This window comes from Sorex fumeus, unplaced genomic scaffold (assembly GCF_029834395.1).
Source record: "Sorex fumeus unplaced genomic scaffold, SorFum_2.1 ptg000131l, whole genome shotgun sequence".
Taxonomy (NCBI): domain Eukaryota; kingdom Metazoa; phylum Chordata; class Mammalia; order Eulipotyphla; family Soricidae; genus Sorex; species Sorex fumeus.
In genome coordinates this window covers 39,495,109-39,513,491 of record NW_026606188.1, presented here as the reverse complement: position 1 = coordinate 39,513,491, position 18,383 = coordinate 39,495,109, and the positions used below count along the sequence as shown (strand labels likewise).

Below are 18,383 nucleotides of genomic sequence, written 5' to 3'. Positions count from 1 at the left end.
TTTCATATGTTCCTATCAAATGTGCACTGTTGTATGTTTTTAGTTTGCATATTTAGTGTAAATATATATACATATGTATAAATATATATATATATATACTGTCTCATCTTTATCACTGTCTCTTTATTTTTTAAATATTTATTTATTTTGCATTTTGGGTCACACCCGGCGATGCACAGGGGTTGCTCCTGGCTTTGCACTCAGGAATCACTCCTGGCGGTGCTCGGGGGGCCATATGGGATATTGGGAATCAAACCGGTTCAGCCGTGTGCAGGCCAAATACCCTACCCGCTGTACTGTCGCTCCAGCCCCTCACTGTCTTTCTTTAAACAGCTGTATGTTTCATTTGTTTGTCCTATTTGGGGGCTACACCCTGTGGTGAATCACTCCTGGCAGGGTTGGGGGGACCATACGGGGTGCTGGGGATTGAATCTGGGCTAGCCATGTATAAGGCAAACACCTCGACCCTCTGTACTATCACTCCTGCCCCAGATCCATGTTTTCAAGCTCTATGCATCTTAGTTTTCTGATGGCTGCATAGTATTCCTTGATATATATCTAGAACAGTCTTTCCCAAAGTGGGTGATACAACCCCTCAGGGGCATTGGAATAATAATAGCCTCGGATGCAATTGGGGGAGCACTTCATTCTCTCTTAAAGAAGATACATTTTTAGAGGTGCTCTAGATAGTTTTTTTTTTCTGGAAAAGGTGGTAGGTCAGATAAGTTTGGGAGCCCCTGATATCTGCTCCTCTATTGCTAGGCACTGTGGGGGTTTGTCCCGGCTGCTGTCACACAGCTAACACTTCATTATAATCTAATAGTGCTGTTCTCCGGCCTATCAGATTTAACAGTCCTTCAAATACACGTGTTGTTATTTTGTTATTGTGAGTGACATTCAGGGAGTGCAGCCCACTCTGGTGAGTAGACAGCCTTAACTGATCTCTGCTATTGAATAGTGGTGCCCTTCTGTCATCTCTCCCTGAGGTGGGCTGCATTTACTGACTTCTGTGAGTAGATGGGAAAGAAAGGATGGAATGTCACATTTGAGGCAGAGATACACAAAATGGAAAAAACTTTTTTTTTTCTCAAAAATGTGGCTTCTGTCTTGAGTGTTCTTCCTGGGCTTCTGGTTCATCTGCTCAGAAGGAAATCAGCTGCCATGTTGTAATCTGCCCTGTGGAGAATACCAAGGGACTGAGAATAGAGACAAGCCTCTGATGATGGTCATAAAGAACCACAGCCCTCGTCCAACAACTGGAAGGACTTACAAGGAACAAAAATCCCTCTGACAGCTGTGGGAGCACTTCTGGAAGAGGCTCTTCAGCCATCAGTGCTTCAAAAGAGACCAGGATCCCATCCTACACCCCCAACTGAAGTTCAAGGCGCTTGATTCGAGGTGCCCAGTTAATCTGTACCAATTTTTGGACCATGGGAGATGGAGAAATGTTTCACTGTTTTAAGCTATGTTTTTGGTATAATTTATCACATATGATTAACTAATATACTTAACTACACACATAATTTAAAAACACATAATACCCTAGGGCTGGAGAGATAGTCCAGGAGTTAAGGCACTTATCTTGCCTCCCATTGACCCCAGTTCAAATCCCCTGAGCACTGCCAGGGATCACTCCTGAGCACAGAGCCCATGAGCATCACTGGTGTAACCCACTCCCATTAAAATCAAATAAAAATAGATAGTGGACTAAATGTAACTTAGAAGTAAAATAAAGGTCTGGGGATGTAGCTCAGTGGTGGGGCCTTGATGAGACCCTGGGTTTTTTCCTCTGCACAGCAGTAAACTAAAAAGTAAAATAAATAAAATGTAATGTCTTTTATGTAAATGTTCAGACATGACAATATTAGGGGGTGTCAAAGGTTTTTCTGCAACTTCACCCTTCATCATCCCCTCACAAATTTACTTTTTAATTTATTTTGGCCACATCCAGCAGTATTCAGGATTTACTCCTGGCTCTATGCTCAGGTATCACTCTGATATGTGGTGCCAGGGATCAATCCAGGTCAATTGTGTGCAAGGCAAAGGCATTTTACCTCATGTACTTTCTCTCTGGCCCACTAAGCAGTTTTTCCTGCCAAGAAAACCCCTCTTTTTAATTCAGTTATTTCAGCATTTTTTTTTTTTAGGAATGCAGAGGTATAGTAACAATTTCAGATGGTTGTACCTATAAGTAGTATTGATCAGAGAGAAGCTACAAATGCACACAGGTTTCAGTGAGTATCCTACTGTGGGTTAATGTTGTGATATAATTAACAGTTCTTAGCACGTTCCAAATAAAATAAAGTACATTATCTCAGCAAACTTCAGGAGAGTTCCATTCCTAGAAAATTTAATGTAATTTAAGAACATAGGAAATGCTTTGTGTTTATATGCTAATAAAGATGGATTCTAGGCTCAGATAATTATAAGCAGACTTTTCATTCACATTACTATTTAAGCTGAACATTCAAGAACAATGTATTTGGGGATAGCTTTCTGTTGTGTGTCATCATCGCCCGTTTACAAAACCTCTTACAGCCCTAGATTTTGGTTCATAATGCCCCAGCCTACAAGCATAAACACTCCCACAAAATTTCAAGATACACAGTGCCTAGCCAGTAACTTGCATCTCTTTGCAAAATAATTTTTATTTGTATATATTTTATTTTCATTAAAACACCACGATGTACAAAGTTGCTCATAATACAGTTGTTTCAGGCATTTAGTGTTCCCAACATCACCTGTGTGACCTTCCCTCCACCAATGTCCCCAGTTTCCCTCTCAGTCCCAACCTGCCCTTTCGACACATAATAAATTTACTTTATTTTGCTTGCTCCAACAAAACTTCAAGACATGGCAAATAGAACGATCAGAAAAGAAATCAGTAAGAGCCAATATGTGATTTTTCTATGATTTTAAGCTATGTAAACAAGGAAATTAAAACCGTTTAATACAGGGGCTGGAGCAATAGCAGAGCGGGTAGGGCGTTTGCCTTGCACGCGGCCAACCCGGGTTCGATTCCCAGCATCCCATATGGTCCCCCAAGCACTGCCAGGAGTAACTCCTGAGTGCAGAGCCAGTAGTAACCCCTGAGCATCGGCTGGTGTGACCCAAAAAGCAAAAAAAAAAAAAAAAAACCCACAAGCGTTTAATACAGTATAAAATACCTATTTTCATTTACATAAGCAAGTTTTCAACTCTGGATCTAAAAATACATAGCATTAAATTTTTATACTTGGATCTCTTTACGGCAATAATCATGTCTTACCTGTCATTAATAAAACTTTAAAAAACTCTGTGCTAATATATTTTGGAGCTGGGCCCGCTCGTGAAAATCGATGCACAACGGGAGGACAGTGACAGTGACAGTGACATGAAATAGGCAAGGTCTATGTATGTAAAACATCCCCCCTCTACACTTTATTTAAACACTTTAGTGTTCTTGATGATTAGTTCTTGATGATCTGCAAAGTCTTTTTAATCGATTAACTTTTGGCCTTCCAAGCGGTGTTCAGGGAAGCCAGGGCCCACTCCTGAAGGTTTCAACCTTGGCTAATTCTTAATTCCTGCTAAGGGATTTCTGCAGACAGGGCTCACCCTACGAACTGCCACTGAGCCCGGCACCGGGCTTCTCGCGGAGGCGGACCACGCCCGGGCCACGCCCACATCTGACGTCACCGGAAGCGCGCCGGCGGAAGTGGTATAAGGCCGCAGGCGCGCGGCGCGGGGCTTCAGTCCGGGCGGGCTGCCAGGCCGCCATGGCCGACGAGGAGGAGGACCCTACTGTGAGTGAGCGCCGCTGTCCCCACCCGCCCTGTTTCCGTCCCCTCGCGCACGGTAGCGGACGCTGAGGTCGGAGGCGGCTTCCGGGGCGCGTTCTGGCGCGGGAGCGCGGGGACCTCGCGCCGGGCTCGCCCGTGCCCGGGGATGCCTCTTTCCAGAGTGCGGGGAGTGCGGGGAGTGCGGGGCGCGAAGCACGACTGGGAAGGTGCCCCCTCGCCCTGGCGTTGCTTCGATACCACCTGGAGCCCCACCGGAAGGAAAGGCAGCAGCGATCAGAGTAGGATTCCCTCGGGTACAGGGTACTCGCCGGCTGCATTTCAGCCTTGTAACGTCGGCTGGTCACACGGCCGTGAGCCAAGCATCGCAGCCCGTAGTTCTGCTCTAAGAGCCTCGGGTTTCTGAGGATGAGAGGAGGGGTGTTCGAGAACGTTCCTGGAACTGCATCAGGGGGTGTTTTAGTAAATGTCAGCCTCGGCCCGGTACCCGCGCACGGTAATAACGGAAGTGGCAACAGGCGGACTTTTGGGTTTGGGCCACACCCTGCGTTATTCCGGGCTTACTCCTGGCTCCGTCCCGTGGGGTCGTTCCTGGCTGGATTCGATTTGTGATCCCGGGGATCTAACCTTGTGGGCAGCGTGCCAGGCAAGCCTCCGAGATTCTGCTCTCTCTCTCAACCACGGTTTTTGTTTTCTTTCTTTTTTTTTTTTTTTAAAAAGTAAGGTCATTGGGACCACTGTGCAAGCTGTCAGATTGTTAGGGACATTGTTTATAAAGCCCCTGAAATGCCAGATTCCTGATTTTTTTCTTTTTTGCCACTTTCTTTGGGCTTCCTGAGATATTAGTGTTGAAAATGCCACCTATGTGTATGTTTTTATACTCACATATGTATTTAAAAGTCGAGGGCAGGGGCTGGAGTGATAGCACAGCGGGTGGGGCGTTTGCCTTGCACACGGCTGACCCTGGTTCAAATCCCAGCATCCCATATGGTCCCCTAAGCACAGCCAGGAGTAATTCCTGAGTGCACGAGCCAGGAGTAATTCCTGAGTGCACGAGCCAGGAGTAACCCCTGAGCATCGCCGGATGTGACCCCAAAAAGCAAATAAATAAATAAATAAAGTCGCGCGCAATCAAATACAATTCTTGACATTTCTGTATGTGCATCTTCTAGTTTGAAGAAGAAAATGAAGAAATCGGAGGAGGTGCTGAAGGTGGACAGGGTAAAAGAAAAAGACTGTTTTCTAAAGAATGTAAGTCTGACGGAAATTTTATGATAGTCATTTTCGGTCATGTTTGTTCAAAGTAGATTTATGTCCTGAATATGTTTCCCTTATGAGGACAGTATCCTCAAACTGAGAAATATCCTCTAGAGGTCAGGGAAATAGCTCAAGGGCTTTGCGTTGCAGAGGGCCAGAGTTCAGCTCCTGGTTCCCCACAGTCACCCGAGCACTGTAGAGAGTGACTCCACATCATAGCCAAGCACTGAACAATCCTGGTCACAGAGAGTGGCCTCCTTCTCCCCCGAACTCTGGGGCCTCTGCACTCTGCTTGGGAGGTTCTCTCAGTGCTGTTTAGAGTTAAAGGACATGATTTCATGATTCCATGATGGTAGAGTTCTTGCTTTGCAGGTCTGAGGCCCTGAGTTAGATCCCTGAAACTGCACACGTACAAAAAATTTAACCTTTTTTGTGTGTGTGTGTGGGGCGGAGAGGGTACACATACACACCCAGCCATGCTCGGGAGCTTACTGTTGGCTCTGTGCTCATGGATCACTTCTGGCAGTTGCTTGGAGGTACTTTTGGGATGATGGGGTATGAACCCAGGTCAACCACATGCAAGGCAAGTGCCTTACCTGCTGTAATGTCTCTCCAGCCCCAGGTATTTAACTTTTAGTGATCATAGCCCATGTATATGGATATATTTATGTGTACATTTGAGTTTATATATGTATGTACCTTTTTCATGTGAAAAACGTGGTCATTTTAAAAATTGGGACCCTTTAGAATGTTATGTGAAAATCTTAGTTTATGGTACCGAAAAAGAAAGTCACAAAAATGCAGGGCTGGAGAGATAGTATCAGGATTTAAGCACTTGCCTCACATGTGATTGATCCTGGTTCTATCCCTGGCACCACTTACAATCTCCTGAATACCATCAGGGGCCATTCCTAAGCACAGAGCTAGGAAAAGTCCCTGAGTGTTGCTGGTATGGATCAGCCTGTCTCCCATCCCCCATCCCCCCACCCCCACTCACCCAAGTCATAAATGCAGAAAGTAAGAACTAGATTTTATTCATCTTTTGGATTTGGCTACACCCAGCTGAGCTCAGGTATAGCCAAAGATCAGAGATAATTCTTGGCAGTGCTCGGGGGAGCCGGTGTGTCATTTGTGGCCAAACCCGGGTTATATGCATGTAAGACAAATTCATAATATCTGCTCGACTTTTTTTGGGTCCTGATACTTTAAGGTAAAGGTAAAGGCCCTCCCGTTGATCGTCGATTTGCTTGAGCGGGCCCAGTAACGTCTCCATTGGAGACTTTGTTGTTACTGTGTTTGGCATATCGAATACTCTTGGTAGCTTGCCGGGCTCTCCGAGAGGGGCGGAGGAATCGAACTTGGGTCGGCCATGTTGGCCGCTTGTAAGGCGAACGCCCTACCGCTGTGCTATCGCTCCAGCCTGATACTTTAGTTTTATAATTTTGGGCCACACCTCATGGTGCTCAGGGGCTACTTGCAGCACTTGCTTTTGGCAGGAAGTTGCCTGGACCATGTGGTTCTGGGTATCAGACCCAGACACTGCACACATCCAGAGTGTGTACTTAGTATGCTGAGTTACTTCCTGGCCCAGAGATTGATATTTTCTTAAAGCAATGAACTTAGATATTTATCTTTAATTAGGGCTGGAGTGATAGCACAGCGGGTAGGGCATTTGCCTTGCAAGTGGCCAACATGGCTGACCTGAGTTCGATTCCTCCGCCCCTCTCGGAGAGCCTGGCAAGCTCCTGAGAGTATCTCGCCCGCATGGCAGATCCTGGCAAGCTACCCGTGGTGTATTCAATATGCCAAACACAGTAACAACCAAGTCTTATAATGGAGACGTTACTGGGCCCGCTCGTGAAAATCGATGAACAATGGGAGGACAGTGACAGTAATTCTGGAACTGGCAGAGGACCCGGGGCTGAGATCTCCAAGCCTGCTCGGTTTTGGACTGGACCTCCTCTACCCAGATCCCCCATCTTCCAGTAGCTAGACAGTTACACCCACCAACTGCCATGTAACCCCATCAACAGCCAGGATCCAGAGACTATAAAACCAAGCTTCCGGAAGAGAACAAGTTAGAGTCTCCTGCCCCCCCGTGCCTGGCTGTCCTCACCGGGGCCCCTTGAGTTTCCCCTTCGGCCCGAGCAGAGCCCTGGCAGCTGAAGACCTCCTGGACCCAGTCACAGCCATGCTGAGGCCACTCTGCACACGCTTGGATGAGCCTCACGCATGAAGGAACCGGCAGAGGAACCCAGGTGTGCGGGACCTGGGGCTGAGATCTCCAAGCCTGCTCAGTTCGGGACTGGGCCTCCACCACCCAGATCCCCCATCTTCCAGTAGCTAGACAGTTACACCCACCAACTGCCATGTAACCCCATCAATGGCCAGGATCCAGAGACTATAAAACCAAGCTCCTGAAAGCATGCAGCCATGAACCTCTTATTCTCTAGTTCTCACCTCTCAGAGAACCCGGCAGGCTACTGAGAGTATCATGCCCACAAATAATGCTGACTGGGATCACTTGTAAAGGTGATTAGAGGCTGCTCCAAAAGCCTTTATCCCTCTCGGAGAGCCCGGCAAGCTACTGAGAGTATCCTGCCTACACGGCAGAGCCAGGCAAACTACGCGTGGCGTACTTGATATGCCAAAAACAGTAACAATGATGGTCCTGATTCCCCTGACCCTGAAAGAGCCCCCAATATGTCATCGGGCTACACTAGCACATGACAGGGACAAATGGAGACGTTACTGGAGCCCGCTTGAGCAAATCGATGAACAACGGGGTGATAGTGATAGTAATTCTGGGACTGAAGCACATATTTTCCTGTGTGTGTGTGTGTGTGTATTACACTTTTGGATTTTTGGGGGGATCACAGTTGGCAGTTTTCAGGGCTTACTCCTGTCTCTGTGTCAGAGATCACTCCTGGTGGTGCAAGGGATTGAATGGATTCAACCTCATACAACACAAGTGCCTAAATTCCTGTGCTCGCTTCAGCCCTGTCTCCATTAATTTTACTCTTTCTTGCTCTGTAGCAGTAGGAGCAGAGGGTAGCTAAAATCCAAAAGTTACATGGGTCCTGCCCAGGAGCTGGAGTAAAAATGAAATTGGAGCTTTGGATAAAGGGAATGGACAAGGCAGGAAGACGGTGAGCAGTGAGATACGAGATGGCATAAAGATTCTGATTTTTTGTCTATTCTACTCAGTCTACAAGATTGACCTTTTTGGTTGGATTGGGGGGAGAGGGGGTTTGGGCCATGTCCAGGGGTGCTAGGGGCTATTCTGTCTTTGTGCTCTATAGTGATCCTTGGCAGTGCTCAGGGGACCATATGTGGTGCTGGGGATCAGACCAGGTCTGCTGTATGCCAGGCAAGTGCCTAACCCCTGTGCTATCTCTCTGGCCCCAGGATTGACTCTTTTGGGCAGCAGTAAGAAGGATAAAACTCCTACCTTTGATAATGGGCTCAGGTGTTCTTTCTTTCCCAAACCAGGGGCCTGTGGCTATAGCCCAGTAGCTTCAAACACTTTCCTGGCAAAAGCCAGGTCTTAGAATCCCTGGTGCCACCACATCCCGGCACCGGCAGCTCTGCTCTCTAATCCCTGGTGCCATGATGGTTTCCGGCCACACCACAGATAGATGTGTTGAGCTCCACAACTGAAGACACTTTGGGACATATTTTAGGGGTGTTCACCAGGGGACTCCTGTTGAATACCCCTAAAATATGTACAAACTCCACAGCCAGGAAACGTACGGCAACTCTGGCAGGCTCTCCAACCAGAATGTGCAGGAGCAGCACTGAGTATGACCTCCTGCCATTGCAGCCACAGAGATGGAAAGGGAAGGGAGGGAGAGGTAAGGAAAGATAAGTGCAGGGGCCAGAGAGTCAGTGCACTGGGGAAGGCGCTGGGAGAGGCGCCTGCATTGCACACGGATGAACGAGTTTAGTTCCCCGGCACTGCATATGTTTCCCTGAGCACAGAGCCAGGAGAAAGTTCGGAGTACAGCTGGGTGTGGCCCAGCCCCCCAAACTCCCACCCCCTCACAAAAAAAAGGTGCTTACACACATACACACTCAGAGACAAATAACTGCAAAGACATTCATAGTGAAATATATTTACTTGTTGAAATACCAGTATTTCTGTAAGTTGATTCAGTGTTAATTTGAGAAAAAAAAGTTGATCAGGCTGTTAATAATGTTTAAGTAAACAAGACTTGAAATTTTCTTTTCCAGTGCGATGTATGATGTACGGGTTTGGCGATGACCAGAATCCCTATACAGAATCAGTGGATATTCTTGAAGACCTTGTCATAGAATTCATCACTGAAATGGTAAGGTTCTTTATAATTAATAAATAGATTTAAAGTTCTTTTAGATAAGACTAGAATTATTGCTTCCTTTAAAAATACTGTACCTTCCTCTACTTCATCCTGTGGTCTGTGGGCCAGTACCAGTCTATGGAAATATCCTGAGGTTCATCATAAGTTTTCCACCTTGGAGCCGAAGAGATAGTATGGCAGATAAAGTGCTTTGCCTGGATTGTAGCTGACCCTGGTTCAGTCCTCAGTGTCACCTGAGTCCCCTGGGCCCATCCAGGAGTGATTCCTGAGCACAGGAGTAAGCCCTGAGCAACACCACATATGATCTAAAATCATGTGCACATGTGTGTACACACCCCCTACACACACACATACACACACAAATTCCCCCCAGTCAAAGCAACAGACATACTACCTAAGAATTACAACTTTATAGCACTGGGCTTAATAAATAAAATACTATCTATATTGATTTCTGTTTCTGTTTTAGCTGTCAGCTGGCCTATGGAATATTTTTATTTTTCCTAGCCTGCAAATGTGAAAATGGTGAAGAATATTGACCTAATTCAATACCTGTTTTGTGGAAATGATTGGTTAGTAAATATTACTAAGGATGTGTTTAATCTCCAAGGGCGACCAGGGAAGACCCCAGGGACGAGGACCACCCACATTAAGGGGGGTCCTCAGGCTGCTCCCCCAGCCCTGCGGCCCAGGCCATGGGGCAGATGGAGGAGGAAACGAGGACCAAGCCAGTTGATGGATCAGTTGCCATTTATCCCATTCTCCCCACACGCCTGTTCCGGTCTCTCTGAGCCCCCCATTCTATTCTCACACCTCCCCTCATTCCCTTCTCGGTCTCCCGTCTCCCGCTCATCTCTCTGTGCTCCATCTTGCTGCCCTGCTCTCTCTTCTCCCATCAACTCTCCCCTCTCCCCTCTCCCCAACTCCCAGCCCTGGAGGCAGACCTATACCCAGTCTGCTATGCACTCATTTCCATAGCAAAATCAACATAAGAAAGCCCTTTCTTTGCTCAAGGACAAAATAACACTTAAGGTGTTTTTCTCCTTTCCTCAGTCCAATAACTCAATTAACATCTTAATTAACATCTTAGTTCTACTTCTTAATATTAGTTATTTTGTATGAACACAGTAAGAGATACATTGAGGCTTGTGTTGTGGCTCTCCTGGGAACATCTCGCCACAGACTCAGGCTACAGTGCTCAGGCCAGATAAATCATTCCTAACTCTAGCAGGGTCTGAATCTAGTTAATAATTTTTGGATCATGACAGCATTTGTCCATGACCAAGCTCTTATAGTTAAGCATTTTGGCACTTTGGCCAGGCCCATTTTGATGCCAGGGTAGCACATAGCTCACTGCTTACCCTGGGTCCATCCAGTTCCTGCTTTTGGGATGCTAAAATGTAAGGGCAGCTGAGGCTTAATTCTAGAGAACAGATGCCCAGGGGCTAAATATCATTGAGACTCAATTAACTCCCACTTTACAAAAGCATGGCATTTACTGTCTTCTTGTGTCCAGACAAAAAGGACATTGATCTGAATTAACTATGCAGAGAATTTAAGAGAAGCGAAGAGAAAAGCAATATTTACAAGTTAACAGAGCACAAAGAAAGAAGTTACAAATACAGGAATGGAAGCACTGTGGTGGGAGTAACCCAATTAACCTAAGCTCTCTGGCAAGGCAGAAAGGACAAACCAGTGTTATCCTACAGGGATGGAGATACATGTGTGTCTGCACGTATTATATATGTATCTCTCTTGTGTGTGCAAAGTGAAGTTTTTATTTAGAGAACTATGAGGGGGAGAGAGATACATGTTCAAGAGAAAATACAGACTCCCGGGGGAAAACTGAGCATGCACACCTCAAGTGAGATGTGGGCAAATCTTCAGGGTGGAGAAGGAATTGTAAAGGAAAAGTTACACACCTCAGGTTGAGATGTATGGTGTGAATCTCCAAGACGAAGAATGAGCTCCGTGCCTTAAAAAGTTGGGACCAAAAAGTGGGTGGCTTACAAATTAAGTTGCAGATCACCTGACACACTGGGTTATCTTGAACAGTATTGCATTTGCGTGAAGTGTGGTGTAGAGAATTTAGCCTCAGGAGGACTGGTCAGTGGTTGGAATCTACCACAAATGTGTGTGGGGCCGAGGATAGGTAAGATAGAGAAGGCACCAGTATGACAGTAATAGTTGGAAATGATCACGTTGGACAAGAACTGAGTGTTAACAGTGTGTAAAAGGATATATAAAACAACCTTTCAGTATCTGTATTGCAAACCACAATGAGAGAGAGACAGAGACAGAGACAGAGACGGACGGACAGACAGACAGACATTGGGGTGGGGTAGGAGGTGATGGGTAGAAATTGGGGACACTGGTGCTGGGAAAGTACACTGGTGCAAGCATGTATATTAGAACACTGTATGAAATCTAATAGTGATTCACTTAATAAAAATGAATTTCGCCTCAAGAGAAGAGTACTCCCGTTTTCTTTTAAAATTTTATCTTTTTTTTGTCTTTATAGGGGGGCGGGGTTGATGCTGAATGTCACCCCCCACTGGTGATCAAGGCTTATTCCTGTCATTACACTCACGGATCACTCGGGGTGGCTGTTTCAGCACCTAAAATTTTATTAGGGCACCGTGATTTACGAAGTTAAGAGAGTTTCAGGCATCCAGGGTTTCAGCACCAAACCCATCAGCAGTGTCAGCTTCGTTGCATCCATACCACAGGTTCCTCCCAGCAGCCTCCTGGCAGGCACAGCTTTAAGATTGGTTGTTTAGGTGTCATGTTTTCAGTATTGTTGGCTCTGTGGTTAGTAATACAGATATACCACACTTCTTTTTAGTTATTTTTGTTTTGTGTTTGGTTGTTAACACTGGGTAATTCTCGGTGCTTGGGCCTTATTCCTCTCAGGGATCATTTCTAGGGGACTTTGGGGAACTACATGGGGTGTCAGGAATTGAACCCAGGTTGACTGTGTGCAAGACCAGTGCCCTGGTATGCCATACTTCTACACCACCAATGTTCCCTAGGCCCCTGCCCCTATTGCTTCTTATTTTCTTCCCTCTATTTCCTTCCCTGTCTTCATTTCTATAATCTAGGGTCAAGATTTCTATAATTTCTATAATCTATTTCTATATTGGTCAACAATTTGACCAAAATTTTTTTTAAATGAACACTGACTCAACTTACAGAAATACTAGTATTTCAGCAAGTAAATGTATTTCACTCTGAATGTATTTGCATTTATTTGTCTCTGAGTGTGTATGTGTCTAAGTACTTTTTTTTTGTGGGAGTGGGTGGGAGCTTGGGGAGGTGGGCCCACACCCAGCTGTACTCCGACTTTCTCCTGGCTCTGTGCTTAGGGAACCGGAACCATATGCAGTGCCGGGGAACTGAACTTGTTCATCTGTGTGCAATGCAGGCGCCTCTCCCAGCGCCTTCCCCAGTGCACTGACTCTCTGGCCCCTGCACTTATCTTTCCTTACCTCTCCCTCCCTTCCCTTTCCATCTCTGTGGCTGCAGTGGCAGGAGGTCATACTCAGTGCTGCTCCTGTGCATGCTGGTCGGAGAGCCTGCCAGTCACTATCCCCCCTTTGCAACCTTGCATTCTTCATCCTCTTACTCTGTATACTGCAGATAAGTGAGATCATTTGATTTTTGTCCTCCACCTGACTTAACGTGGTGTCTTCCAAATCCATCCACTTGCATCATTTTATCATTCCTTGCAGGTGCACAGTATTCCATTGTGTATATATATTTGTGTGTGTATGTGTGTATGTCCATACCTTTAGTATCCACTCATCTGTCATTGAACTGTTAGTTGCTTCCATATTCTAGCTATAGTGCTGAGTGCTGCAATGAGTAATGGCTTACATATGCCCTTTGAATGATTGTTTTAATGCTCTCATTTTCTGTGTGACCCACTTCGTCCCCTGGGGAAGTTCCTGGATTGAGTTAGGACTACTAAAACCTGCACCTCTATCACCTATACAATGCCCCACCAGCCCCATGAGGTGGCTTTCAAGCTGCACCGGGAATGGGGATCAAAATCCCTGTCACCCAAAATATTAGGGATATGCAGTGCTTGCAGTTGAGCCTTTGTTGGACATGTGCCCAGCAAGTGCCTTACCTGCTTTGCTCTTGCAACCCTGGCTGTGCTCATTTTTTATAACAATTTTCCCTCTGAATTCGTTGCTTAGTACAAAATAATAAAAGAATTACCAGCTTAATGTCATGGTCACGGTCCTCCCGTTGTTCATCGATTTGCTCGAGCGGGCCCAGTAACATCTCCATCATGAGACTTGTTGTTACTGTGTCTGGCATATCGAATACGTCACGGGGAGCTTGCCATGCTCTGCCGTGCAGGCGAGATCCTCTCGGTAGCTTGCCGGGCTCTCCGAGAGGGGCGGAGGAATTGAACTAGGGTCGGCCATGTTGGCTGCGTGCAAGGCAGACGCCCTACCCGCTGTGCTATCGCTCAATGTATGTAGGATAACACTCTTTTGTCCTTCCTCAGGTAGCTTAGGTTTGTCAGGTCACACCCATCTAAGAACACTGAACTTGTAAGCAATGTCCTTTCTGTGTGGACACAGGAAGATAGTTAATATTATGCTTTGTAACTTGGGAGTTGATTGACTCCGAATAATATTTACTCCTGGACATCTGATTTCTTGACTCAGTTGCCCTTAGTTCCTAGCACCCTAAAAGCAGGGTCCCGACGAGGGACTGAATGGACCCAGGGCAAGCAGTGAGCTACCCTGGCATCGAAATGGGCCAGGCCAAAGAGCCACGATACTCAACTATAAGTTGAGGGCATGATCATGGACAAATGCTGTCGTGATCCAAAAGTAAGTAACGACAAGACTAGGACCCTGCTGGAGCTAGGAAGATTAACCTGGCCTGAGGACTGCGAAATGTATAGTGAGATGTTCTCAGGAAGAACCAAACTAAATTTATATCTCTTACTGTGCTCATAAGTAAAGGCCCTCCCGTTGATCATTGATTTGCTCGAGCGGGCCCAGTAACGTCTCCATTGGAGACTTTGTTGTTACTGTGTTTGGCATATCGAATACGTCACGGGGAGCTTGCCAGGCTCTGCTGTGTGGGCGAGATACTCTCGGTAGCTTGCCGGGCTCTCCGAGAGGGGCGGAGGAATCGAACTCCGGTCGGCCATGTTGGCCGCTTATAAGGTGAACGCTGGAGCGATAACACAGCGATAGCGATAGCACAGTGATAGCGATAGCACAGCGGGTAGGGTGTTCGCCTTACAAGCGGCCAACATGGCCGACCCGAGTTCGATTCCTCCGCCCCTCTCGGAGAGCCCGGCAAGCTACCGAGAGTATTCCATATGCCAGACACAGTAACAACAAAGTCTCCAATGGAGACGTTACTGGGCCCGCTCAAGCAAATCGACGATCAACGGGAGGGCCTTTACCTTTACCTTTACCTTACTGTGCTCATACAGAATGACATTGCTAGAAATATTAGAAGTAGATTTATTACAACTATTTAAGTAGATTACTAACTGAAGGAAGAACACACCCTTGTTGGGATCCCACCCTTGGGCGGATCTCCTAGTAATCTGAAGTAATCTCTGTAGATGAGATTTTATCCTTGAGTTAATCTCCTGGAGGAGTGGTCTTACCTCTCTTTGTTGATTCGTCAGTATTCAACCCACCTTTATGTCACCGCCTTATGTGACTGCTATATAAACTAAGACGTAAGCTCGGAGAGGGGAGTCAGAAGCGAGAGAGCTTGGGCTCCAGAGATCCAGAGTCAGAGCCAGAAGGAGAGAGCTTCTAAGACTGGGGCCCAGGAGAGAAGGAGGCAGAGAAAGACAGGAGTGAAGAGGATTGGAATAAACTACTATTGATATAGTCCGGCCTGGCCCCCGTTTTTTCTTCCGTCTGCCCTTGGCCAACAGCCGTTCCGATCCAGGCCACACACAGTGGCTCAAGAGCACCGAACGCAGGCGGTGAAACAGTGCCGTCCAGTGAGCCCGTGAACATACAACCTTCGGCGTGATAAGATTTTACAAGTGTACACATTAAATTTTTTTTGTCTGTGTTGGAGAGAATGTACAGTGTGTGACGCACTTCCTTTGCATCATATCAACCAAGGATCAATCCTTGGCACCACATATGGTCCCCTGAAGTACACCAGGAGTGATCTTTGATCACAGCTGGGTATGGCCCCCGAACAGTCACCAGAATCTTGATATTCACTGTCTCTGAGTAAAAATAATACTTTCATTATATTGTGTGTGCACATGCCACACCCATCGGTGCTCTCGGTCGCTCCTGACGGTGCTCACCCCTGAGCTCTCCATACGGATGCTTGCTTTGCTTGCAGCTAACCCCACTCTGAGCCCCAGCACCACATATGTTCCTCTGAGCACCTCCAGGAGGGATCCCTAAAAATGCAGGGTATTGACCAAAATAAAACAGTAGAAAGTTATCAAAAGACATGAATAGAAAGGTGACTTACAAATGAGTAGCTATAATAATTAGAGTACTTCCAGCCCACCAGAATTAAATACAAATTAAATCAATAAAGCAGAAATAGCGAGCTGGAACATGTGGGAGACTGAAGTACTGGCAGGAGTAACCCTGACCCAGGAGAAGCCCCTGGTCACCATTGGGTGTTACCCCCAACATATAAATTGAACTAAACATAGGGGCCAGAGAGATAGTATGGGGATTAAGGTGCTTTACTTGCATGTTCCTGACCCCATTGTGGTCCACAGTGCCGCGTGTTTACCCAAACACTGCCAGGAGCAGTTCCTGGCACAATTATCCCACCACTGGGTTTGACCCAAAGACACCCTCCTAAAAAAGTAATTGATTTTCAAAACCAATTTTTATTAAAAGCACCATAATTTATAAAGTTGTTCATTATACAGTTGTTTCAAGAATTTAATGTTCCAACACCACCAGTTTGACCTTCCCTCTACCAATATCCCCAGTTTCCCTCCCAATCCTGACTTGCTCCCTTTGGCACATAACAAATTTATTTTATACTACTTATTCCAAATTCATTGATTTAAATACTCTTTTTTTTTTTTTGTAACAGACTCACAAGGCAATGTCAATTGGAAGACAAGGTCGAGTCCAAGTTGAAGATATTGTCTTCTTGATCCGAAAGGATCCAAGGAAGTTTGCTAGGGTTAAAGACTTGCTTACTATGAATGAAGAATTAAAACGAGCTAGAAAAGCATTTGATGAAGCGAACTATGGATCTTGACGCCTTGTACTGCCTGACGCTTCATTATCTTCTTGGGAAGCCATATCTAATAACTGTATTTTTCATAAGGTCTTGGTATGTAGCTATGTAAATGAAATTTGAAGTGAAGCATTTTCAGCCTTTATTTTCATGTCTTCAGTTTTACAGTGATCATCAAGCCTTTAATTGCCTGCCTTTATATATGACTGTACTTGAATTACTTAGCAAGTTTTAGTGATGTGTCATTGAAATATCTTGGAAACCATGAAGTTCCTGACTTATCACTATTTTGAATGATAATGTAATATTTATTAGATATTATTGTGCCATTGTAAACTACTGTAGCTCCTTAATATGTAAATTATAAATGATACCATTAACTATGATAGCTGAGACATGTGTATCATTCTTTGATTTTTTTTTTTTAAACAGTAGTGGTCCGGAGGTTTATTAAAGATAGTGACTGTTTTTTTTTTTTGTGAGAGAAGTTACAAGAAAACAGTCTTATGTGGGAATGCTTCCATCTTAATAGTAGGGGTTGAGAGGTTTATTAAAGGTAGTGAGTGATTTTTCTTGCTTCTTCTGAGAGAAGTTAAAACAGTCTTATGTGGGAATGCTTCCATCTTAAATATACTTTATTCTTCAGATGACATGAGTAATTTGCTTTTGAGAAACCAGAAGTTTCATTTGACTGCTTCCCTATTGGAAAAAAGGCCTTTGTGTTTTGGCCTCACAGTCCTCAGGGTGCTCCTTCTGTGATTCTTGGACCCTGGGCTTGCGGTGCTGTGTGAGGGCCATGCTCCTTGGGCCCTGTGGTGCTGAGGATTGTTCAGGCCACCCAGCAGCGCTGGAAGGGAGCAGGGGCAGTGCCCCGGTGAGCTTCAGGGCAGTACCGCCAATGCCTGAGGGACCATGTGGTGCCAAGAACTGAACAGTGGTAGACTGTAGAAGGCTTTTTTAATTTAAACCCTTTGGGGTTTATAACATGCTATTTGTTAAGTGTTAGTGGAACTGATTTTTTTCTGATTTCTAAAAATATATGCTTTGTGTAATAGGAATTGCATTGCTTAAAAAGCAGATGGCAGGATAAGCATCTGGGGCATTTTTATTAACATTTGTTAGTACTTGTTCAGTGTGGAAATGTGTGCTTGATTAAAACCATATGTGGCTATGGAAACCAGTATTGTAGTTCAGGATTTACAGGTTAAGCGTGTATTCAGCTCATTATACTAAATTATTGCATTCAGTTTAAATTGAGGATTAAAAATTCACTTAAAGGGATTACTAATTGTACAACTGAATGCTTTTGTTTGCTTATAGACATTATAAATCAGTACCTAGAAAATTTTTACTTTCTGATACAAATAATGATGCAAAATTAAATATGTGATTTATCAGCTTTTTTAAAAAGTTGCTTAATCTCAATAAAAACATTCTAATTATTCTCATAATGCTTCTGAAGTGATCATAAAATTTAATGGATAGCTTTTTTGTTTTTATTTTTTCTCTGTGTGAAGATTGTTGTATTTCATCATGGAACCTTAAGCCCTTATATAAAGATTACTAACATGTTTGTTAAACCCCGTTGTATGTGTGCTACTCTTGGTACATCAGTGGGATAGAGTATGAGAGGTTCACTGCCACGCACTCCAGGAATTCTAAAATTCAGAATACGATTTACAGCAGATTCACTCATGGGTGAGGCCTGTGTTGCTCTCTTTCAGGAGCTTTATTTCTTTTTTTTGGGGGGGGGGTCACACCTGGCGATGCACAGGGGTTACTA

General features: G+C 45.2%; 1 protein-coding gene across 2 annotated transcripts; it reads left to right on the top strand.

Moving 5' to 3' along the window:
* Window positions 1-3,712: 3,712 nt before the first annotated feature.
* Window positions 3,713-18,055, top strand: TAF13 (TATA-box binding protein associated factor 13). Of its 2 annotated transcripts, none has more exons than XM_056139054.1 (4): window positions 3,713-3,785; window positions 4,952-5,030; window positions 9,270-9,367; window positions 16,451-18,055. In XM_056139054.1, exons 1-4 carry the CDS (start codon window positions 3,759-3,761, stop codon window positions 16,619-16,621), a joined length of 375 nt encoding a protein of 124 aa, XP_055995029.1. In that variant the 5' UTR covers window positions 3,713-3,758; the 3' UTR covers window positions 16,622-18,055. The 2 variants fall into 2 exon arrangements, with proteins under 2 accessions (XP_055995029.1, XP_055995028.1); XM_056139053.1 differs by lacking the exon at window positions 3,713-3,785 and adding an exon at window positions 4,205-4,275.
* Window positions 18,056-18,383: the final 328 nt, after the last annotated feature.